Source organism: Falco rusticolus, chromosome 3 (assembly GCF_015220075.1).
Source record: "Falco rusticolus isolate bFalRus1 chromosome 3, bFalRus1.pri, whole genome shotgun sequence".
Taxonomy (NCBI): Eukaryota; Metazoa; Chordata; class Aves; order Falconiformes; family Falconidae; genus Falco; species Falco rusticolus.
The window spans coordinates 91,042,616-91,066,734 of NC_051189.1; the positions used below are offsets into that span (position 1 = coordinate 91,042,616).

Consider the following 24,119-nt stretch of genomic DNA (forward strand, 5'->3'; position numbering starts at 1 on the left):
ATCAAAGCCCTTTCTCCACCAGCTTCCATCTACTAATAATTCCTTACTGAAAATATGTTTCTTTAAAGGTCTGGGATTTCTTTTCTTTTTTTTCCAGTTCATATTTGAATGATGCAATGGCAGGAGACACCCTAGGGTGTTGCCACACTTCGAGAGGTGACTTGAAGGCCAGCAACATTCCCTACATGCAACACTAGCTTGCAGTATTGTCTCATACCATTGTTCTCTGTTGCTTAAATATTTGGAGAGGTCCATCGTGCTTTGTCATTGCATTTCAGCCTTTTGGAAAGTGTGGAAGATAGATCTCTAATGCTGACTGGAATAGTTCAGCGCTCAACAGTGACTTGAAAATTTTTCACCCCTGATTTGCCCAGACCAAGGCACTTAGCAGGACATACCAAATGCCTCTCACACTTTCAGTAGCTTATTCTGTGGGATCCCCCATAATGTATGATTTATTTGGATTCTTTACTGCTTTCAAACTGCTTTTTAGGAAGAATGACAAGACTGAAGCCATGGAAGCAGATCCTAATTTTTAGACCAGTGTAAACCACTAGGAGCTCTGCTAAAGGCAGAACTGCCAAAAATCAGGATCAGGTCTCTATGGTTCTTGGCATAGGGGAAGCTGCTCAAGTTTGGTTCCCATTAGTTATTTAGCACTTTTAGTACTTTTGTTGCTTCTGTTACTTCATTCAACTAATTGCCAGGATCTTGAAGAATTTTATTCCATGGAGACAAATGCTATATTATTTTTTCCAAGCACTGTTAAATCAGCAGGAGTTACTTGTATGCAATGTTATAATAGCACTTGAAGTAATAAGATATTATGTGTTTCTGCCTCAGTTAAAAATAGGTTAGTGGCCAAGCTATGTCAAAATGATACTGTGATTCTTCAGTTGCCAATTAAAAAGTAATCGTATGCTCCAGTTTTTTTGAGCATTGTTACACACACACACACACACACACGCTCACGGGTCCTACTTATCAAGTGCTGCCTTCTTTTTGGCTGCCGGCAATGAAAAGTAGAAATGCATATTCGCCTTAGTGCCCATTTTAAACACTTACTTGGCACAAGTGTATCCCATCTCTGTTTGCAGGCCTTTGTAAACACCACCCATCATAATGCATAAGGCCAGCAACAATCTGAGCTAGCCAAAGCATGCTTTCAGATCCAGGCCTTAACAAAAGTGTCGTAAGTTGTAGAAATGTGGACTGACCTGTCAGCATCATGAATAAGACCAAGCAAACTACAAGGCAGAGAGTAGCAGCAACATGTTCATCACCTTTGACTTTCAGCTGCTTGGCAGAGATATGTCAAGTGTCACTGCTGCACAAATATCTGTGCTGAAATTCAAACTTCCATTATATAAAATTTTGACAGAAGACAGCATTCTCTTAAAGCAGGGCTGAAATCTCTGAGATCTGGCATGGGAATGGACTTTTCGCTATGGTTCAGAGTAACCCCTGAGTCACACAGCAGATGGATCCAGTTTGCCTTGATTGAAATATGAGAATATTGGGCTGGTTTGGCAGAGAGATATTGCTGCAGGAGTGGGAAGAGGGCCTTCAAGGAGAAAGTGTAGTAGCAAAGCCTAGTGCAGAATCTCATGATACTGAAATGTATGTCTTGTTATTGAAATTAACTATCATGAAAGAGAGATTTTGAATGTTGTACTAAGAGACAGGTGCAGGACCCTCCCAAGCTCCAAGCAGTATCAGATAATATCCTGATTAAAAAAAAGATTAAAATTTCTTTCCATTTGCTTGGGGTTCATCAGAGAGTGCCCATACTTATATCAACAATTAAAGATATAAGCAGATAAACAGAGGCTAGCTCCCTAAAGGTGGTGTAGAACAACCATCAAATCCCAGTTTGATTCTCTATCAAAAGGGATTTCTGCTTATAAAACACAGGAGTGTCCATCTTCCTACATGTGATGACACTGCTTACATGCTGTAGAGAACTACTGGGATACAAAAGTTAATAACTGTATTGAAGAAAAAGAAAGGTGGCTAATGTTTTCTTTTTTCTGATAGCTGGTGCCTGCAGTGACAGAAGCATCTAAACACATGTGCTTCCAATGTCTTGATTTTGTAAATGCAGGCCTGTTTTTCAGAGGTTAATTTTACAAGGATATATGAATTTTTACATAGAAATATTTCTTAACTTGAAATAGCAATGTCTCATCTGCAGGATGAAATAACAGTCCTATTAGGTAACCTGAAGACTGTAGAAACACAGTAGCAACACTCGCATGGATCTTGCTTACCTTCTGTGAATGCAGATAAGGCATTCATTGTTTTTCTTAAACTCCCAGTTTCTAGTTACACCCCTTAGTTTAATTACAGTAATTTTAATTAAAAAGGGGGAAGGTGTATCTTTGCATTTCCAAACTGTCTCATTTCCATTCTGCAATTCAGGGCCTACTTCACTCCCCCTGTGTATTTGTTTCCATCCAGTAAGTACTTTATTACATGTAACGTGGTCTAGGTCTTGATTTGGGCATTGTTTTGCACAGCCAGGCAGGTATTAAGGTTTGTTTCATTATCTTAATGACACATAAGTACCTCCAGGACCATCAGTGAGGACTTCTACCTCACAACAGAGAAACATCCCATTTATTTTGTAAGTTCAATCCCTATTCCTGCCCATTTTGCCCTTGTGGATCCAGAGCACAGCACCTTCCTTCATAATTTTATCTTTGTGTCTCTTCCTCCATGCTGTTCCCCAATATCTGTAGGGTAAGATACCAAGAAAAAGATGGGCTCGGTCCTTTCATTTCTGTTTCTGGCTACTCAGCACAAGTAGCTCAGTGATTTAGCAGACACATAGGCACAGTTGGCGTTGGGGACAGAACTCTGCCACTTACAGGCCCCTTAGGAGCTGGCTGTATCTCTACTGGAACTATTGCAAAAGAAAAACGCATTTGTGTAACTGAGCAAAGCACAGAGGGAGTCTGGTGTGCAGTCCGGGGTGTATGAGTTCACTGGCCTCATGGAGGGACAGCCTGGATTCCTCTCAGCTGGGGCAGAAATAAGATGATACATGCAGATGGAACAGTTCTCTGCTGCTGCTTGGAGGAAGGGTTAGGTGTGGGGTGAAGGGTTGGTCACCGTAAGTGCGGTGGAGGACGCCTAGACTGTACAATAAGAGACTTTAAGGTTCTGTACTCAGGGTGCACTAAGAAGGTGGGAGCTTGGTAAGGTCTGTTGCATCTGAGCTGGCAACTTATGTTCCTTTGCAACTCCCCCACCCCAGGCTGGTGCACTCCTCATTTTCTCAAACAACTGTTGTTTACACTAAAGCTTTCCATGCTTGTTCTTTCTCCAAAGGCAAATTTCATTGTCAGGTTTTAGCAGAAACCCTGCTGCTGCTGCTTGGGTGGGCACATGTAGGGAAAAAAGATGGTTTTAAAACATCTGATTTTTATCATGCAGTTAAAGGGAAAATGGCTGAAGTCTGGTACTTGGAATGAATGAAAGTTTTACTGGTACCAAGCACAGCTGAGCTTTTTCAGGGCAATATGAAGTATATATTGCTTTAACCCATTTGGTTAAGGTCAAGAATGAAGTGACTCAATGTCCTGGCTGATTACAGAAATGCTGTTCCTCCATGCAGAACTCATTTGAATATTGAGCTATGGTTCAGTGTTGTTGATTTCAACACGTGATGGATCAACCCCACAATTTAAGAGCAACCTCAATTGTCCAGAGAACTTGCAAGCCCCTCCTGGCAGAGTTGTGCAAGACCAGAGGGTTAGTTTGTTTTGTTTTGTTCAATGGGGTTGTAACCTTGCCAAGCAAAAAAGCAGACTGCACATCAGTAAGGACAACTTTTTCCAATTTTAGTGCTCTGCTGAGATCACAACAATCTTCAAGAGCAGATCTTTAAGTCCTTGTAAAAATTGCTTTTGTTAACATGTCTCTTTGGGGTGTTGAATTAACAGCAAAGCTCACATTTCCACTATGTACTTTTAAATAAATCTGGAATTTTACTTGAGGCTTGATCTGCAACCTTGGAAAAGTAGTTTCACCTTTTTGTCTACCTGTAAGAGGACAAGAAATAGAAATTACCTGACAACAAATATGATGTAAAGATAAGAGATTACTGTTGTTATTGTAGAAATATGGAACTATGTGAGTTACTGCAAATACTTGTTTTATTACTGTCATTACTGTTATTGAATTAGTAGTTATCGGAAAGATCTGTAATGTAAAAGGAAACAGAGGACTGAAAGAAATTGTTTGACTGAAAAGGAAGAGAAAGGTATTAGACAGCTAAGAATCCTCTTTATGGTCCAGTCCAAGAAAGATACTCAGTAAAATTATATTGGTGGTAATATAGTGACCTTCTTGGTAGCAAAATTGGAGGTAATTCTGCTATCATTTCTCATTGTTCTTATTATCTACTACTGCATAAGTAGCAATCCAGAAGTGCCCTCAGTCTGTTTGTGCCCGAAGAGAACACCAGCATCCTTCTTGAAAGCATTCCAGATGTAACCAGGACCATAAAACAAAACAGAAAGTTGACGGTTTTATTGTGATGCACGTTACAATCAAGTAGTTATCTGATGGATCATCTGCTTTTTATGATCCATGATGGGAAATATAGCTGTCATATGAGGAATAGATTTCTCATCATAAAACTTACCTCTGTAATTTCAGCACCTGAATAAGTGCTGCCTCAGGTGCTGATTGTGCTAGTAAGTACTGTTTGAAGAGTGATTACCCCATCTGTTTCTCCTCCTTCCTTCTAAATGCACAGTTTGGCAACAAGTGTGTTTCTGCAGTTCCCTTTCCTTCAGCAGCTGCTGCAATTAAAGATTTCATATGAGGAGGTTCCTGTTGGGTAGCTGGTGATGCAGGGGTTCACCTGGGGAAAGAAAAGCCTTTGCAAGGTACCTAGGTCAGTGTTTCTGTAGATAGCTAGTGAAGCAATCTCTCAAGGGGGACATAACTCTCTGGTGGAGCAAATCACTTCAAGTCACTGCTGCCATTGGAAGGGGCTGAATTCATGTAAGTCATTTAACTCAGGTTTCCAGTGTAATTAGTGACAGAAAAGCTCCCAGTTCATGTAGATTTTGTATCTCTGCATTGGTTAGGCTCTTAACTTGGCATCTGGGTTAGATGTCTAAAATTACAGCTCTCAAACCCCTCGTGCCATATTTATGTACAGCATTTTCTTGATGGGAGAAAACAAGATACATATTGAGGGCATAGATCAAAACATTAGGTCCCCAGAAAGCTGCAATGGTTTCATCACTATCCGTAAGACTTCTGGTATAAATTGCATGGATGTTAAATGTGAGGAAACCTCTTCGCCTAACGTGATGATTGAACCACAGGAACATATTTTCCTCTCGGATTCGTGTTGCAGACCCCCTATGTTAGGGAGAGGTTATACGTTTCAGCGTGTTGACAGACACTATTACATACTGTGCTTTATTCACCCCTGTTCTGCTGGCCTCCAATAGCCCTGTGCTCCTCTGAATCCCTCTGCCTTTGGCACTTCTGCTGGTGAGACTCCCAGCTGGGGGTGTGGTTTAGCTAAAATGGGTGCTTTTCACCAAAAGAATAAATTATTCCTATACTACTGTCTGAAAAGGGTGGATCTGGAGCCAATTTAGTGAGCATAAGTTACAATTGACTTTGGAAGTAATAACTTATGCTTTGAGCTTCCTTAGATGTATAGCCAAGGAGCTGTCTGACTGCATGTGTTTTCACACATCTTTCAGCTAAATTAGAAATCCAAGTGCAAAACTTAATGTGTGGGGATATCTTGGAGATTTGTGACCTTCCCAGAATGGCTTTGGGTCCATAAACCAGCCAGAGGGTCTCTTGGTTTCATATACCTGGGGGACATTGCCACATGTGGCACACTGGTAAATATTAAATGGAGTTTATTATATCTTAATTAATGAATCTGAGTATAATTTGCCCTAGTCCTGGCAAGCAGACTCTGCTGGAAAGCTGATAAGTGGAGGGAGCCAGCTTAACTGAACATCCTCTTCAGAGACATGACCAAAGACTGAAGTATATAAACTCATAGATCTGAAAGACAGAAAAGCCTTAGGAAAGCAGAAGACAGGGATTGCACTGAGCTGGGAAATAGGAAGACAAGGGGTGGAGCCTTTAAGGAATCAGGGAGGAAGGTAATGGTGAAAAAGGAAAAAAGTGTAGTAGAAAAACATCAAAGGGGAGATAAAAAGAATCAAGAATTGGAGATACTGAGAATGTCCGAGGACACTTGGTCTGAGGAACCAAGCCGGGTATGCATCCTATGTTCTCTCTTGATGCTGAGAAAAAAGAGCTTAAACCAAACCCTAAAGTCAAGGAGAGAATCTGCTGTTTAGTCGTCTTTACATCAAGCTAGTGGAAAGAGCACTAAATCAAGGTGACATATAAAAAGCAGGAATAATGGCAGATGCAGACAGTTCATTTCCTCCCACTGTCAAATTTCTGAGTTTAGTCTGGTGGGATGCTACCAGCAGTGATGATGAACATTACAAAGCTTGTCTGTATTTAGCCCACTCAGTCACTGCTTGGCCAGGCTCCGGTTGATTTCAGTGGGAGTCTGCATGAGAATGTGCAAGTCCTGCCTCCCCAGAAATGGGAATTCCTCACCAAAGTATTCTGTTAGATAGCCTGAGCAGGTGTATTGAATTGCTGGCTCACTTGCAGTACACTAATTAGCAGCTCTGACACAGTAAGCTGAACAACTTCAATCCTGAATGCAGAAAGCGAAGCACTTAGATTTGTGGGAAGAGGTTTATTTCAGAGAGGTGCTGAAGTTTGTATGAAAATACAGAACTTAAGACATACACCTTAGCAAAAATTACCCAATGAGAACAAGAACCATCTCTAAATGTGCTTTTAATATGTGGATTTGAATGTGTTAGACATTATGTATGTTGCTGCACTTATTTTTCTTCTTGTGTAGGCAGGCACGAGTCTTACCTACATTGTACTTTGTCTAATTCATACCCATGCAAAACATGGACCAAGTAGGAGTAAATCGAGTTGATTGCACCTCTTGTTTTAGATATATGAATAACTATTCCGGATGTAAAGCAGCTGAAAACAATACTCTTTTTACCTAATATTTGCATGTCTGCTAACGTGAAGGATCGCAAATTTCACACAGTTCCTACACAATAATAATTGCACATGGTAAATGTCCCGTTACTCATGTAGCTGGTCATTTTTGTGTGCAATTACCAGAATTGCATGCTCAGTTCCAGTAACCATGTGCACAAAAATAGGCTACAACAACCTTCTTAGGATTGTTAATAACATGGTCCAAAGTCTCAGTCTTTATTTCTGTGTTGGTTTATGCTGGTTTTGTAAGAGAACTGAGCTAGGAATGAGTTTGGTTGTTGACTATTCAAGCAAAAGGAGGCATACATCTACATGTACTGCTGAGGCTGCTGGACTGCAGAATTTCTGCATTGACCTGCATATGGTTTAAATACTGAACTTGGTATAATGAGCTAATGGGCCAGAAGAGAGAGAATGCACACAGTCACCAGCTGTAGTGCATGGTTCAAAAAGGAACAAGAAGCTTCTGAACTTCTGCATTTAAAATACACGCATTTTGAGCCAGCAGTGTCATAATGAGGGGTAAGTCTTTCCCATAAGCGATTCAAAATCAGGCAGCAGTAGTTCAGAGACTTAATTGGCATTTCTCTTTTTTGCATATCACTGTTCTCATCAGTTCTAATACACGTTTTTTTCCCACCTCTACAAACTTCTTTGCCTTAAAGGACTCGTGAAGGAAATAATTAAAAAGTACACAGAGGAAAACTGTCTGAGCAGAAGGGGCAGAAATCCAAGGTGGTTTAGGGAGGTGCCCCAAACACTCTTTTGGATGATTATTAATTTTTTTCTTACTATTATTTTATGACGCTGTTTATGTTTAATTACTCATGTTTTCCTAACCTGTGTGACAGGCATAATTTGAAGAGCAATAGTAGTGATCAAGCTGTGGAAGTGCCAGCTGCTGCCTACGTGCTCAAGCAAGCATAGAGCAGTCAGTGTCAGGAGACAGTGCTGTCTCTTGATTAGATCTGAACTTCTTTTTCATGTTGATGAAAATGATCCTGACTGTTATTATTTAAATATAAATGATGCCAAAAGTTACTATGAAAAGTCAGAGCTCTCTCAGTTCAGTGCCTGTACAGAATAGCAAGTTTATGGGACTTACTGCAGTATATGCTGTTTAAAATATGTACTGGTTTAGTTTAAAAAGATGCCATTGGTTTATTTGGGTCTTTTTAGTTAACTGCCAGACAGCCCATCTAGGTTAATATGATTTTTTTTTTAATATCAGTGAACGATTTCAGTCTTTATAGTTTCAAATCAAACCCAAGACCACAGAAATTTGCAATTCTGCCATATACCATGTGCTAGTGTACTGTGAAGCTTATTTAGAAACTTTTGTATGTAGTATGTATGTAGTAGTATGTATGTATTGTAGTAGTAGTATGACTTTTATGTAGTATAGGTGTTTTCTGGTTACTAAAGCTTTTGGTTGTTTCATGCTTCAGTTGCATACTACTGCAGTGAGATGTTGTGGGTAGCACTGTTGAACAGGTAGTACATCCCCAGAACATGAAGCTTTTTCTCATACTTTTCAAATAGTAAGTGAAGATTTAATTATATAATTTGTGGATACCTTGGCAAAAGTTTATGAAGTGTTGAGAAACTTCTGTGGTACATTTGAATGCTTTTATATTCCTTTTTAAAAAAAAAAATATGCATGGGATGATGCACTTCTAAAAGGTTTTTATGATGTCTCATGTCTTTTGGAGTAAAAATTAAATCAGGGGAAAGAAGAGCATTCTACTGCAGGGTCCTTCCTTGCAAATGACGGAGTGAATCCTTACCTGAATGGCAGTGAAGTGAAATAAATCGGCTTGTTCTGTGTTTCCAAACTTTGCAGTCTTGTAGTTAATATCATATTATCCTTTTTTTCATTTTCATTTGTTTTTATAAAGCAGAAAGCTCTGGGATCCTGCTTTTTTTTTAATTACACAAATCTCAACTTCTTTACATGTTTTTGCCCTGGTGTTTTATGTGTAGAGCAAATCTTTGAAAAGACAAAAATTAAGTCTTTAGAGCACAAAAGACAATAAACTCATTAGTTCTTTGACTCCCAAGTCAATAGTAGGGGCCTGGAGAGGAAAAGTTGAGCAAGTGATGATAATTTTTTAATATTACTAGGGTAAGTATTTGATTTTTATGTGAAAGAAGCTGTAAAAGAAAATCCAGGGGCATAAATAGAAGTGAAACTTTAGGCATGCAAGAAATACGTGATCACGTAAGTCACCTGTTGCATCAAGGTGCATTATGTCCACTTATCCTTGGAGCAGTTTGCTGCTGGAGTTTGCTCACTACAATTCAACAGCAAGGACTTGTTCAGGGCAAATTATGGTGGATGCACAGTGATGTGAATGCTTCTACTGTTTTATCTGTAGTGAGCTATATATCGGAGGGAAGTGGTGGGATACAGCCTGGCTTCTCTTCTTGCTCCTCCCTCTCATTCCAAGGTGTTGGTCAAGTCCCTAAATCATCCTGCCTCCCAGCTTTGTACAATGGGGATGACAGTGCTTTCTTGCCATTGTAATGTCATTACTATTGCTTAATTATATAACATCTGTATCTTTCTTCTCTGATGGTACTTCACAGTCATTGTAGTGCTGCTGTGAAGCAGTTCTATTTTGCCTAAATGGTATTACGTCTAGTTGAAGTCTCGCTCAGATTACAAGCAGAATGAAGTTGCCAAGACATTTATCTCGCTTTGTTCAGCTGCATTTTAGATTCTCAGTAGATACATGACAATTCTGTGATTCGTGGGTTTATGTGTTCGTATGTATTGCCTGTTACATTGGAATACATGAAACAAAATAAAGGAAGCCATAAGGTTTATTGGTGACCTGCGCTGGAAGAAAGATGTGAGCTGTGGATGAATTATAACAGAATATTCCAGGAGGTGCTATTTGACAGATTTTCAGAGAACAGGCTGCCATTTCTGTGTTTGCACAATGTATGATGGGACCCTTACCTGGTGTCTCTGCCCTGCCAAAACATGAATGAAAAGTAGGATTGCTTGTCTGAAGACAAGCTCTGTCTTTCATATCGAAACTTGGCAACAGATGATTCCTGTGTGAATGGTCTCAAGAGACACTTTCCTTGTAAAGGAAATCAAGTGATGGATGAGGCATCTTGCATTTTAAACATTATACAGGTGAAAGCATTGGAGTACTGTGAGCCCACGCCAACTGCTGTGTATGTCTGAGTACTTTGCTTGCATTTTGATTGTGGAACAAAAGGAGGTTTGGTAAGTAGGGCAAGACCATTAGCAAATGCTGGCTGTTTTCGTTCTGCAATGGTCTGTCAGATTTGACTGCTGCGGGGTGAAATAATGAAGAATTCTTTTAGTACCAGATCAGAAAATCCTTTCTTGTTTAATTGAAAGCATTTAAGAGCAGAAGGTCATTGAGAGTACAGATTTCAAGAAGTGGTATTTGCATTTGGTGATGCCTTGGAAAGAAACAGAGCGTATTATGCACATTTTTAAAGTACATATGGTGAACGCACTGCCAAACCTGTGGAATTTTATAGGTAGCTACTGTGAACAGTAATAGCAGTAAATGAATCTGCTTTTTACTCCTACTGAAACTGGCACTGTAATCTTTAGGAGATCTTTTTGCTTTTTTAAAACTTATTTCAACATAGTTTCAGCCCTGTCAGCAAACCTCTGCTGTGTTAGTGGTAAGATAAATTGTCTCCCAAACCCTACAATATTCTACACAAAATTCAGAACCTGAGTGAAGAGAAAGCTGGCACTGGTATGTGATGGAGTACCACTAGAAGAGAAAAAGGAACATGTCTGTGAGAATACCTGGGAGAGAAATGGAAACATATTAAAGTGAAAAGATCACCACGGCAGAAATGAGGTCAAAGAGAACAAAATCTCAGTGTGAACTGGCATATTTTGAGGGTGAAGGAGAGATGTGGAGATAAGGCCAGGTTTAAGGGGGTGTTTGTAAGGAACAGGAGGATGATGCTCAAAAGAGAAATGGGAGGAGCTTGAGTGAAAGAGAGAGATTGGGAGAGATGTCAAATTAGGAAAGAAAAATGTCTTAAAATAAAAAGAGATAAATGGGACTTTACAGGGAAATAAATTAGCCAAAACTGGCAAAGACTTTAACAAGAAAAGTGAGGGAAATCAAATACCACAGAAAGGGTAGAATGAAAGAGAACAGAATACTGATCTTTAAAAAAAAATAAAATAGTTGTATTAATTTTACTGATTTCTTGGAAGATTTTGTGGTGGGTTGGGTGTCTGCTCTGAGAGAAAGTGAAAGATAGAATAGGAAAAACTACGATATTTTTTTTTCCAGGCTTCCCTGTGCAGGAAATGTAATAGGAAGTTATTTTTATTAACCAAGATCAGAGAACATGCAACAACAAACTACCAAGAATGATGTGGAAAATCCGGTTATTTTTCCAGTTAGACCAGAAGAACCTGTGGCCATTGACCAGCAGGAGCCTAGAGGTCAGACTATTAAGCAGCAGGATCAGTGAACTGAATGGCTATTGGAATCTGTGTGTCTTTAAATACACACCAACCAATTTACATTGCAGACAAAAAAGTCTTGAACGCCACGTAGCTGACATTATTAGCCATTCATTAATTGCTTTGCAGCCTGTTTCATCTACCTAATCAATACAAAGAGTGGACTTGTTTGCAAATGTGAAACCAATTGATTTTATGGAGATACACTGCTCGCTGAGCAGTATTTTTCCATCAAGACAGTCAGGTTACACTAGCCACCAAAAAAAGATGATGCAGAAGATCCAGAACAGTGAGACCCTTGGACAGACAGAGAACAGTGTATTTTGCAAAGTGTTTTGGAAGCTGTCAGGTGGAATGGACCCCTCGGTTCAGTGTAGCCATGCTGCTGAGTGTGCTGGGAGGGCTTCATCCTTTCAAAAGCTGTGAGATGCTGTGGCCATAGCCAGCTCACATCCCTAGCCCACTTGCAAGGGACAGTGAGACGAGGGAGTGGGGAGCACAGTGCCTTTATTTGTAGCAATAGCAAGCTTTTCATCTGTAAAGGAAATACTTAGCTGGCTACCTTGCCTGGACTTACCAGTGACCAGTGTTTTATCTTAGCAGTCTTGGTTGAACACGCATGCAGAATAGAAACACATTTGTTTATGGGCAGGAAATGCATAAGACTTTTAATGGAAAAGCGTGAGCATTAAATGCGACCCGCTTTATTGTATGCCAGTACCTGCAAAGGGTTATTCTTTGTAGTGTCCTACTTGGACTCAAGCACTAAAGCTTTCATCAAAGTAAATCTGATTATTTTGCACATGGTTTTCCTGAAAGGATGTTATGATTTTCTAGATGTTTGGTGGCTGGTGATAAATTAGGCTTTTATGATGTCATGTGAAAGGCCACTGCTTGGACTTCCTTCTCTATCAAACATGCTGGAGAATACATTTGGGACGTACTCAGAATCAGAAATTATCCTACCTTGGTTTATTTTAACCGTTTGTGGACCACTGCTTGCTTTGTAACTAGAGGTGTTCAGGCAAGGATAGCTTCACTTTTGCAGACAGGGGCCCCCTGGTACCCCAGCCTGAGTCCCCTCCGTATACTGTGTTTGATGTGGAATTATTTTTTTCTTTTGGTAACAAAGCCTCAGCTCATGAGCTCCTTTCACAGCTTAAATTCTGTCTGTATATTGTGTCTTGAAAAGGGTTTTCCAATTAGATGGGGGTTTTAGTGAGAAACTGGAATGCAGTGAGGGGTAGGGGGGCAGGTGATACATCTCATAAATTAGGTCAGGTTTATGACCACGTAGAGGGAGGCTGCTTCTAAAAAAAACAGCCAGCAGTAAAAGGCAGTACGTAACTGCTTTCTCCAGAGAAGTGGCAGCTGTCTTCTTCATCCCCCATAGTGCAGCAAGGGAGTATTTCACAACTGTTTTTCCAACAATAAGAAATGGCTAACCATCCTCCACGCTAACTCTCTCGTACTGGTTAATCCATAGAGGGGAGGAAGACAGGAAAATTATCCCCTCTCTGTCCTTCCCCCTACCCCAGTCTTGCCACAAGTTTAGGGGGACAAAGGTCCATGCATCAATATAACAGGTAAGGGAGGGAGTATCATCTCTCCTGCCCAACCTGTCACAGCCAAGACTTCAGAGTAGTGACATGAGCACTGAACACAGGGCAAAGACAGCAATGGCTGTTACAGGTGGGATAGAATTTTCCAGAGACATGCTGTTTAGATAAAAAATGACTTTTTGAGTAAATTATTATTTTCATTAGGGCAAATATAACAGCACACCCTTCCAAAAAAAGTTGTAGTATCTTTTTAATGTTAACATAACAAATGCCTTGATTTTTTCAGAGATGTGAATATCCATAGGGATAGTAAAATCACCACAAACAATGTGTCTTGTACAAGATAAAGAATTCATCCTATGGAGTAGTAATATCCCCCTCATCATAGACCTGCATTCATTAAATTGCTGATTAATGCTCTAAAGGTAGGTAAATAACTATAGGTAGAATACAAGATCACTGTCCTAATGTTTATCGTTTTGTTGCTTATCATTTGGTACTTCACTAGCAATGATAACTAAAGCTATTAACGTTTCCAATATAAGTTGTTATAAATTAAGTAGTTTTTAATGGAAGAAGAGAAGAAACTAGTAGCCTTGCGGCACAGATTTCTGGGGTTATCAGTTTTCCTATTCATCTTGACATGGCAGTCAGTGAAGACAGCTAAACCTAGGGGCTATATTCCATTTCCAGTAAGAAATGCAGCCATTACTGCACAATAAACCCTCCTGAAATCAAACAGCTTCACAAAGTGATTTCCTGATCTTTGCAGAAAATGTGAAGAGTAGGGAGTGATGACAAAAATCATCAGAGTGGATTAAAAAAAAATGTGAGAATTGCATTTATTAATTTTTAAAGTACCATGCCTTTGCCTAAATAATACATACTCTGTGTGGCAATAAAACCATGTAGGATGAAGCCATGATTATGTTACTCTTCTCCCTGCAAAATTGCTGTCAGAGTAGAGAACAGGCCACAGTAAAGCAAGAAGCAAACACATTTAATTGTGAACAAAAGCAGGACTTGGAGGTACCAGTGAAAAGAGAAGGAACCTGTTCTTTTCCTATACTGCTGCTGATCTCCACCCCTATGGGAGAGGTTCATCCCTCAAAGGGTCTTGTTTTTTGGTGATGTGAAGGTGACACATGAGCATTCCCTCTACCAGGGAGCCTGAAGAAATATGCTCATATACAACCTCCCCAAAACCTCTGCTATAAAGAGAAAACGCACAAATGCTTCTAACCTCTGTTGCGCAAAATCCAGGTTATTCAGATGCCTCTTTCTTTTAGCTGTAAGCATGCAAGGTCCGCTCACACATCATTTCCTATCACAGCCAGGCTACAGGGGCAATGATGGCCAGCGGGAGTAGTACCACCTTTAGCCAGCATTTGCAAAGAGCAATTCTGTTTTGCTCAAAGAGCTGGAAAAGCTTAGTTTTCTTCATAGTAATATATAGCATTTAAGTATTAGTTTGCATTTTAGCAAACATGCTAAAGATTTTTGGCTGCAATGTGTGCATTTGGATGACTGGGTATGCCATAACAGCATTTATGTGTCTGACACTAATACCTTAACTATCGTAATTATGGTCTGTACATGGTGAATGGAGTGGGTTTGATCTTACTCCTTTCCTCCAGAAGTTCCCTGCTTTTTCAGCAGAGGTGTTCCTGTAAACTAGAAGTGATCTCACCATTCGGCAGCCTCTTAAGCGTTTTGCTGAGCTGTGAGCTGAGGTTACAATTCCACTTGCATCCAAGCTGGGGAACACCTCCCAGGTCTTCCTTGGAGCGCAGAATGGGCCTGGGGGCGAGCGGGGAGGGAGGGGCGCACCTGCCTCGCCAGCTGTGGGGTGTTGCTGTTTGCAGCAGCGGGGCTTTCCCTGCTGCGGGGGGGGGGGCACCCTTCAGCCCACCTCACGCAGGGGATCCTGGAAAGCAGCCGTGGCCGTGCCCGACGTGCAGCGGGATGCCCTGGCGCTGAGCTGCGCCGATCCCCGATCCCCGTGCGGGATGGCTCCTGACGAGCCAGCTCAGCTCCGGATCCAAAGTGAGTGAAATTCAGCACTGGCTTCAGGGATATCGGGCTGTAATTCGGGAGGAATTTTATCTGGCTCGAGGGACAGCACTGGCCAAGACGTTTTCTCAGGCTTCACTTGGCAAGTGGACAGATCTGAGTAATGCTCGGCCCCGCCGAGGGGCTCTCGCGCCTGCGGCTCGGCCGGCGCCCGCAGTGTGGCTGGGGCCTGCACATGCTCCCTCGCCTCCGTCAGCCGCAGCACCGGCTCCGGCCGGGCCATTAGGCTCTGCCAGCCCACGCCCGAGGCACCCAGGGCCAGACCCCCTGGCTTCACCGCTCTATCAGCCATGTCAGCGGGGCTGCCAGGGCCAGAGCGCACCGGCTTCCCTGGACCGGGGCATTGTTCCCGGCCTCCAGCCACCGCGTGGCCCCGCTGGCGGACAATCCCGCCCGTCCCCAGCTTCCTGAGCAGACCAGACAGCTTTGCTGTTTTCCTCACGTCTCTTATCACCCCGTCACTGGAAGAGAGGTCTGGCTTTGGCTTCGGTTTGGGCTGATAGGCAGCAGCAAAGCGGGAAAGGTGCAGGGGAGGAAGGGGAAGAGGAGGAGGAGGGAGAGGAGAAGAGCTCCATTACTGTTATTATCACCCTGATGTTTATTGCTGCTCCGAGTTCACGTGCCTTAACCCTTTGGAAGCTGGTCAAATTAAAGATTATCAAACCGGTAAGATAAAGCTGCTGCTCTAACACACATGGTTCCTGGCAGAAAAGCGAAGGCAGTGCTCAGGTCGTGTTGACCGGGCGGCTTGTGTGATGCCTTGTCGCTGGAGCACAGCGTGGAGCATGAGGTAAGACCTTACCCCAGAGATGCCCAGCACTCACAGCCTGCCAAGGTCCATCAGAGGCACAGGGGCTCAGCACCGCGCAGAACCAGCCCTTGCCTCAAGCTCTTCTTCCTCCTCCCCTTCCCCCTCAGCATGGTGTTTAGTAAAAATGGAGCTTTCTGAACAAGGAGAAGATTTGCATAGGAAAACATGCTAGAGGAAACAAACATTATGCCTCTTATTTTAAATGGCATTTAGTTATACGTGAGTTTCAGCCTATTGATTCCTTTTGCCTTTTCCTGTGGTTCTTTGCAAACAATGCTGTCTTTCTGCAAAAGACTGCTGACCCAAGAGTGGAAAGCGGTCTGTTCATGCTGCATTAAAACAAATTTAGATCAGGAACCAAATTCACTGGCATTCTTCTATTCCCTTGGTACCCTAACTGTTCCACAACTTTTGCTTTTCTAAGAACAGTGGAAAGAAAAAATGAAAACCGAGCGACGACACATTATGGCTCATCTTAAATTCCTGAAGATGTTTACTGCATTCATTGTTAGACTTGCACTTTGCTCATTGATATGTTTTATCTTCAGTCTCCTCATATTTACTATGGAGATAGGAGTCTCTTTCTTTATAATTATACTGGTTTTTTCCCTGTTACTATAGATATTCTAACAAACACTATCCTTTTCAAAGAAATGAAGCCACTGCTCTCTGCCTCATGGATCTCCAGAAGTACTTACAGAGCAGTGCACAGCATATGCAGTGCTTATTACTGTGACTCCTTCTGGGGTTTGATCTGAGCTTAGCTGAACCATGCATTGAATTCTGCACCAGCAAGTTGCACATTTACAGGCTCTGCAGCTCTGATTTAGTGAGACCTTACTGCTTTTCTTAAAGGAATGCACAGGGAATGGCTTGGCTGAAGTCACAGAAACTGCTCTCCAACATTGCATCTGGGTTAAGACACAGTGTCGCCAGGCCTGGTGGCAAGTGTGGGAGAACACTAGGGAATGGGAAATAAGGGTGATGGTAGAAGAACTGCCTAGTGCAGTCTCCTGATTATTTACAACAAACAAAGACTGTTCTCCCAGCAATGAGCTGCAGCAGATACTCCTATGTACTGTGGGGCTGACGTTACTTACTGAGATGTGCTACGTGAGCCCTCATTAAAAACTGCTATTAAAAATGCTCCCAAAAGTGCACAAAAGGGGAGACTATTTCATAAGATAAACTTTGATATATACATTGCTGAAGTAAAACTTTTTAGCACGGCCTGTAGCAATAGGACAAGGGGTAATGACTTTAAACTAAAAGAGGGTAGATTTAGACTAGATATAAGGAAGAAATTTTTGTACAGTGAGGGTGGTGAAACATTGGAACAGGTTGCCCAGAGAAGTGGTAGATGCCCCATCCCTGGAAACATTCAAGGCCAGGTTGGACAGGGCTCTGAGCAACCTGATCTAGTTGAAGGTGTCCCCGCTCATTGCAGGAGGGGTTGGACTAGGTGGCCTTTAAAGGTCCCTTCCAACTGAAACTATTCTATGATAATGGTGAAAACACAATGCTGCAAGCTAATGTTGTCTCATCAAGTAGCTATGTTTATTAATTTTTCTTTTAATGAGGTGAGTTAAAGCTGAAAGGTGACAGTTTTAAGAAGGAAACAAGTAAAATAAAACACAAGCAGGGTTTGCAGGAAGGTTGGCCCCTAGACTCTTGAAAAAAATTCTTAAGCAAAAGAGTGCAAGACTAAACACGCAAGCCAAAGCCTCCACCAGGCTGGGTCTCTGCTCTTTGCTTATGGGAGCTCTGATGTAACAAATCATCTTCCAAGCAGTCGTGCTGATTGTGAACGTAACCCTGGCCGCTTTTCAGACGCAGTAAAACTGTTGTGTGCTTAGATCAAGTCTGTTTATTTTTAGAGGTAAAGCCTTGTCTCTGCTGCAGAGCGGAGCTGGGCACAATTCCATCGCAGGTGTTTTGCTGAGGACTTGATCTCAGTTTTATTCTGGTGTAAGAGAGCAATAGCTGGCGCTCAGCGTTGGCTTCAATGAAGGCAAATTTTAAAGGGAATCAGCTGAGCTGTAGTAATAAAGGAAGCCTTGGCCTTCTTTCAGGCCACACTGTCTCCTTTTTCTCACATTGTCTTGAGGCTTTAAATTTTTGGTTAAAGTTAATTGAATGAGACAGTGATACATTGCACAGTGAAACCAGATCAATCACTGTGCAAGTCAAAATAGGAGTTGTGATGACACTGTGAACAAGAGCTTGGGAAATGTGATATTTACATTAAAATATTTTACATTTTTGTCTCATGGTTTAAACACCAAATTTAAAAATGCCTTACTACATTGCATAACAGTACTGCTTATCTGTATGTATTTGTGTGCATGCATTTAGACAATAAAACTGAATAATCATAAAATCAGATTTAGTAATAATGGGGCATTTTCTACACAGTTATGCAGACTTACTTACAGAAAAGGTAAAACGGAAAAAACTCAGATCAGATAAATTCATTCTTCTCTCAGAGGCACTCATGTGACAGTGAGGTGCATATAAAGCTGTAGGAGAGTTTACTATCAAACCGAGTGGCAACAGAGAATCTGACTGCTGTCTTTTCCATCTTCCTTCCCTTTAAATATTTACCTGGATGATGTTTCTGACTCTTAGCTTGCAGGTAAAACTTGTCATTGCTATTCACTTATGTTAGCGATATTTACATGGAAAATAAGGGCTTGTTCCTCCCAAAATGGATAACTAAAAGCAAAGACTTAATTTTATGCTCATGATCCGAGTACTGTACAAACAACAGAAAGCCTTAATCAGTGTTTTCAGGTTTGCAGACTCTCAGCTCAGTATCTAAATCCTCAGGGTTTTCAGAGTCAAAGAGCTTTGTTTTCCTGTCCGTATGTAAAACACAATGCCACAGAAAAAGTTATCCTGCAGGAACACAAAACATGAAGTGGTGTCATTTCATCAGGTGCCTTTCCATCAGGAACAGGGATACTGGGCAGAAAATGTTCAGCAGCAGCAGTTGTTTTTCAAGAACACACCTCCATCTCACCCACTCACCCCCTCCACCCCCAAAAAAAAAATCCAGGATTTCCCCAGTGGAACCTCACCTTTTCCTTCTTTGCTTTCTGATCTAGTTGTACCTCCAGAAAGTGAAGCCCCAACACTGAAAAATCAATACACTTTTGACGATTGGCATGCCACAGGTTTTTGGGGGGTTGTGGTTATTTTGTGGATTTTTTCCTTTTGGAAGCCTGACAGATGCATCTCTGGTTTCAGTGAAAGACTTAAATAACATAAATAAGCAGTCATTCTGTTCCAAGAGAAGCTTTTTTTAATATTCTTATTTTATTGTAATTACCTTATTGTTTTCATATTATGAGCTACTTGTAGAAAAATACAGGAAACATGACTGCAATACAATCCTTTAATCAGGAATAGCTTTGTTCCAGTCATAATTTTCATTCAGTGTTGAAACTTTGACTAATAAGAACATAATCAAACTGTGAATGTAGATGTAATATAGTGTTAATATTATGGTTTCATTTGATCTCTGTACCTAATAACTTCTATAAGAAAACCTTCTAAAAAGTGCCTAGGAGACATTCTGTCATAATGCTTTTTTCAAGTAAATCTATCTACAAAGTAGTGTTTCTCAAAAGTACACAAACTTCTTCAGGAGAGCCATTTACAATTTTTTAACCTAAGTCAGCTGGGGAATTTGTATTATCATATATATTAAATCTTTTTTTTTCCTCACAGATTATGCCATAATACCTTTACTGCATCATTGTTAAAGCATGTGAATTTTTAAAGGACAAATACTTTGTTTTATACTTAAATGGATTTAATACACTAGTTGTCTGTGTTATCTCTGTATAATCCAGCACTGCAAGGAACTTCACTTTTACTGATTTGCAACTCCCCCCCAACCTTATTGTGGCCTATTCATCAGCTGAGTGTTTATGTTTTTGAATGAAGGGCTGGAATTAGGTAAAGTATTTTTTTAGATAAACTGTTTTAACAAAAAGCATTTGTCCAAGAAAGTTAAAAGACTGCTCCCAAGCTGTTTGAAAGCAGAATGCAGCTACGTACAGCAGGCGATGGCAATTCATTCTGTTCTTCCCGGTCCATTTCTTTTTTAAATGGGAAGCCAGTATCCTAGATAAGGCTCCGTTTCAAAGGATGTTTTTGATACAAAGATTGTGAATGTAAAGGTATTATTTACGCAGCATTTAGAAAAATGAAACTAAGTTTTACAATATGGCTTTCATGACTTAAAACTAGGTGGTATTAAAACCCTTCACTTACAGCTAATGGCTTGAATTAGGACTGAATAAAAGGCAGTTGTTTTTATACTGAAATTACTATTTTAAGAAGGATTTCCTTGTTTCCAGGCACATATATACACACGTATATAATGTAAATTATACCAAACTCCAGATAAAAGGCATACCTCCGTGAGCACATTAGGGTCTGATCCAAATTTTATCAAAGTTAGTGGGCATCTTTCCCATTTCAAACCAGATTTTGCAATCCATATTCACACGACCCTCCAGGGGATCCCTCAAGTTGATGCGGTTTTGCATGAGTTGGCCTCAAATGTCTGCTGCAGTTTCTAAAAACCCATTATAGGGCTGCAGTAGGAAATCATTTAGTCTAATTTAAGGAAATCACGGCATTTTTTATTTTCATATCATTTTGTTCTGATCCATCTGTTTACTCTTTTCTGAAGGCAGGCTGAAATGTTTTTAGCCTAAAGACTGAACCAGTAAAAATGCTGCCTGGAATAGTCTCGGCAGACGTGTTTGTTCCACATCCCCTTCTTCAGTGCAATGTTTCCTTTGGTGGATTTCCTCTGCTCCTGGAAGCGAGCTGTCTAGCTTTCTGGAGCACAATTATGAGGAAGAATTTCCTACACTTTACTGCACAGGATGAGGTGATTTTGGAAGTTAACATGACCTGAACCACAGATGCATGAAAGATAGCATCTGAAAAAATGTAGTGTGCAGCAGTACAGTTAAAAAAAAACCTACAGCCAGAAAATGCTCGTTAGCCCCACCGCTGGTCAGAGAGTGGAAGAGGGAGAAGAAAGGCAGTCCTTGCGTGTTTCTGGAAAGCCTGCTGTGTTACCACCATAAAGCCAAATGCAAGAGCAGAATTCAGCCTTAGCCTTGTTGTTCTGTAACAAAGTTGGGTTTGTTTTGTTTTCTTTAAACCTGGAGAGATATAATTTTAGTATTTAGTGCTACAGAGAAACGAAGCTTGTGAGGAGAGATATTTTATTAAACCAACACACACAGCTGGAAAAAGCTATTTATACAGAGTATTTGAACTTTAAAGGAAAATGCACCAGTTTTTTTCATTCAGTTAGAAATGCAGTCAAAGGAGCTTTTCTCTTTGCTTAATTTTGTTACGTTATTTTTGGTGGCTGGTTGTGGGATTGTTTTGGTGTGGTAGCACTTTTAAGCATATTCACAGTAAGGTGAATATGACCAAAGTCTTGGTTTCTCTAACCGTTTCAAGATAATTTCTTTTCATTTATGAGATATTTAGTCTTTTCTTTGCATATGGATGCTCAAAATACTCTAGAAAAAAAGATGTAGGTGTGCAAAAGCTGGATATTTACTACTGTTGCATATAGTTGCCCATATTCATAACAATCTTTCAGCAGCATCTGTCTGTGATCACATTTTTATTTGAAAGAGATTAGTTGTCATGTTTTCTTTGTGATTTACATTATTTAAACAAATGGGGGGAAAAAGAATTTGAAACAGCTCATTCAATAGCGTGACTAAGACATATGACAACTTCTTACAAAATGTTCACCATTATATGGCCATAAGGCTGGAGTTCAAACACCGTGTGCACGCAAAAACAAAGAATAACTCTTTTGGTCTGAAATAGCCTGGTGAAAGGATGCTGCCTCCTGGTGATTTATAGGCATATGAGCTTCCACTAAAATTGCATCTTAAAGAGAAACATTTTGTCCTTGGAAGAGTCCCACGGTGGCCCTGGCTGTGCTTGGCTCACAGGGAAGCGCAAGCAATGGGGAAGCCATCAAGGTGGGGAAGGTGGACGCTTGTCTCACAACACCTCTCTCTTCTTTTCCGCAGGATTTTCTGCAAGGGGACTGTACCAAAGCCAGACAAAAGCTGAACTGGAAACCAAGAGTCACATTTGATGTGAGTGGCCTTTCTGGCATGCTCTGTACCTGCTGGGTGTTCATGACCTCTAAAAGCAATCCACGGGGAGGAGAAGGGACGGGGGAACCTCTGTGTGGGGTGACTCGGGCACACCAAGAAATCCCATTTTTGGTGACACTGCCGGGGTTCTTGCTTTGACAACAGCAGCCACCATGGCACTGATGGGCACCCCAGGTGCACAGCAGCGCGCTGACACACACACTGAGGCCAGGGCCACTGCAGGAAGAGCCCAGCAAAGCCCCGTCCCCTCCCTGTCCTGTAGTGGGGGGCCAGGGGGTTCATTGTGCTCCAGGATGCTCCCGACGTGCAGACTGTTCATCCCCTGCACTAGGGCCCTCATCTGCTTCTCTTCTTCCTTGCAGGAGCTGGTGAGGGAGATGGTGGATGCCGATGTGGAGCTCATGAAGAACAACCCTAACGCCTGAGGCCCAGCTGGCATCACAGGACCTGTGGCAGGGGCGCACCCCACAGCCAGCACCGCCATGAGCCACCAGGGTGGCCACCCCTCTTTGTGATGGTTTTATTGCTGGCCTGCCTGTGTGTGAAAGGCCAGTTTTAACCCCCCCTGCACACCCTCCCAGTGCCTCTGGCCCCACACATCACCCCAGGGTCAGCCCTGCCTGGGCTGACTCCAGCTCCCGCCATTAACTGGGGAAGGGTCACCTCCCTCTCCCAATACTGTACCTGAAGTACCCATCAGCCAGCAAGCCCACTGCTTTCCTTTTTTAATTAAACCTCATCTTTCTGTTACCTAGGACCTCCAGCACATTTTTAGTACTTTTTCCCATTTGCAAAACAAAAGCATCCCCTGCCCTCCACCCCCAACCTCCCCACTCCTCTAGCAACAACAGCAGCAAACCTCTGGCACTAAAGTGGGCTCGACATCCCTCTGGCCCTTGCCTCACGGCTTCCCCTTTTCTGCCTTTCCTGAACACTCCTTGTTTTTCTTTCCTGCAGCCTTACCTCCACCCCAGCGGCCCATTTCCACCACTTGAACTTTGTAAAAGTTTGGATAACTTGATATAACTTACAGTGAAATCGCCTTTTGACCATGCCGAATTAATTCCTAATTGCTGGAATCGCTTTCAAACCAGTCAGAAGGGGCTTGTAAGCGTTTTTCAGATCTTCATTTCAGAGTGTGCATGAGTCACAGAAAGCCTTTTTGTCCGGCACCTTCTCCATCTGGGGGTTTAGGGTGTTTTGGGGTTTTGCCCCCTCCCAGAATCAACCCATTCCCCTTCCATCCTCTTCCTGCTTACTATAATTAGACCTCAGACAGGAGCTTGAACCATCTCAAACGATGACTTAAGAAATAAAAACAAAATAAATAAAAAAGCTTTAAAAAACCAGAAACTTCAAGGTGAGTAAATATTTTTGTGCTTCTCATGCCAAGGTACCTGGGTTATCCAGAGGTCGTCGAGCCCATACATTTCCCGTTGGTTTAGGATCTTCCACCCACCAATTACTCCCATCATTTTAGCTTTATGCCTCTAGATGAGCAAAGGGCAAGATACACGGAGGGAGAGGAGATACACAGGAGATACGCCTTGTCCGAGTGCACCTCCTGCTTTTTTAGTATGTGTTGGGAGGGTCACCCCTGTTAAAAGGAACGGGGCGGCGGGTGGGGAGCTGGGGGCAGCGGCTGCGGCTGTGCCCGGGAGCGGCTCCGCGATGGAAGTGCTGCCGGGGGAGCGGACGGGAGCAGCCTGCGACGAACCAGGCTGCCGGAGAGAGGGGGCTCTTTGTACGCCTGGCGTGACAGGCTGCCTTTGCCAGAGGTGCAGTGGAAAATGCGCGGCGCGGAGGGGCGCGGAGCGCTGCGCACACGGGCAGCCGGAGCAGCCGCTTCCTTCGGGGCTGCCCGCGGGAGCCCCGGCACACGGGGAAAGGGGAACGTGGGAGCCCGGCCGCCGCTT

At 42.0% G+C, this 24,119-nt stretch overlaps 1 protein-coding gene across 2 annotated transcripts in view; it reads left to right on the plus strand.

Annotated features, from left to right (window-relative positions):
- The window catches only part of GMDS (GDP-mannose 4,6-dehydratase), a 427,376-nt gene extending 403,824 nt beyond the window's left edge, over positions 1 to 23,552 (plus strand). For both annotated transcript variants that reach the window (XM_037380895.1, XM_037380894.1), the window contains exons 10-11: positions 22,114 to 22,182; positions 22,566 to 23,552. In XM_037380895.1, coding sequence (XP_037236792.1) covers positions 22,114 to 22,182; positions 22,566 to 22,628 — 132 coding nt within the window. In that variant the 3' untranslated portion in view covers positions 22,629 to 23,552. The remainder of the gene's footprint in view (positions 1 to 22,113; positions 22,183 to 22,565) is intronic.
- Positions 23,553 to 24,119: the final 567 nt, after the last annotated feature.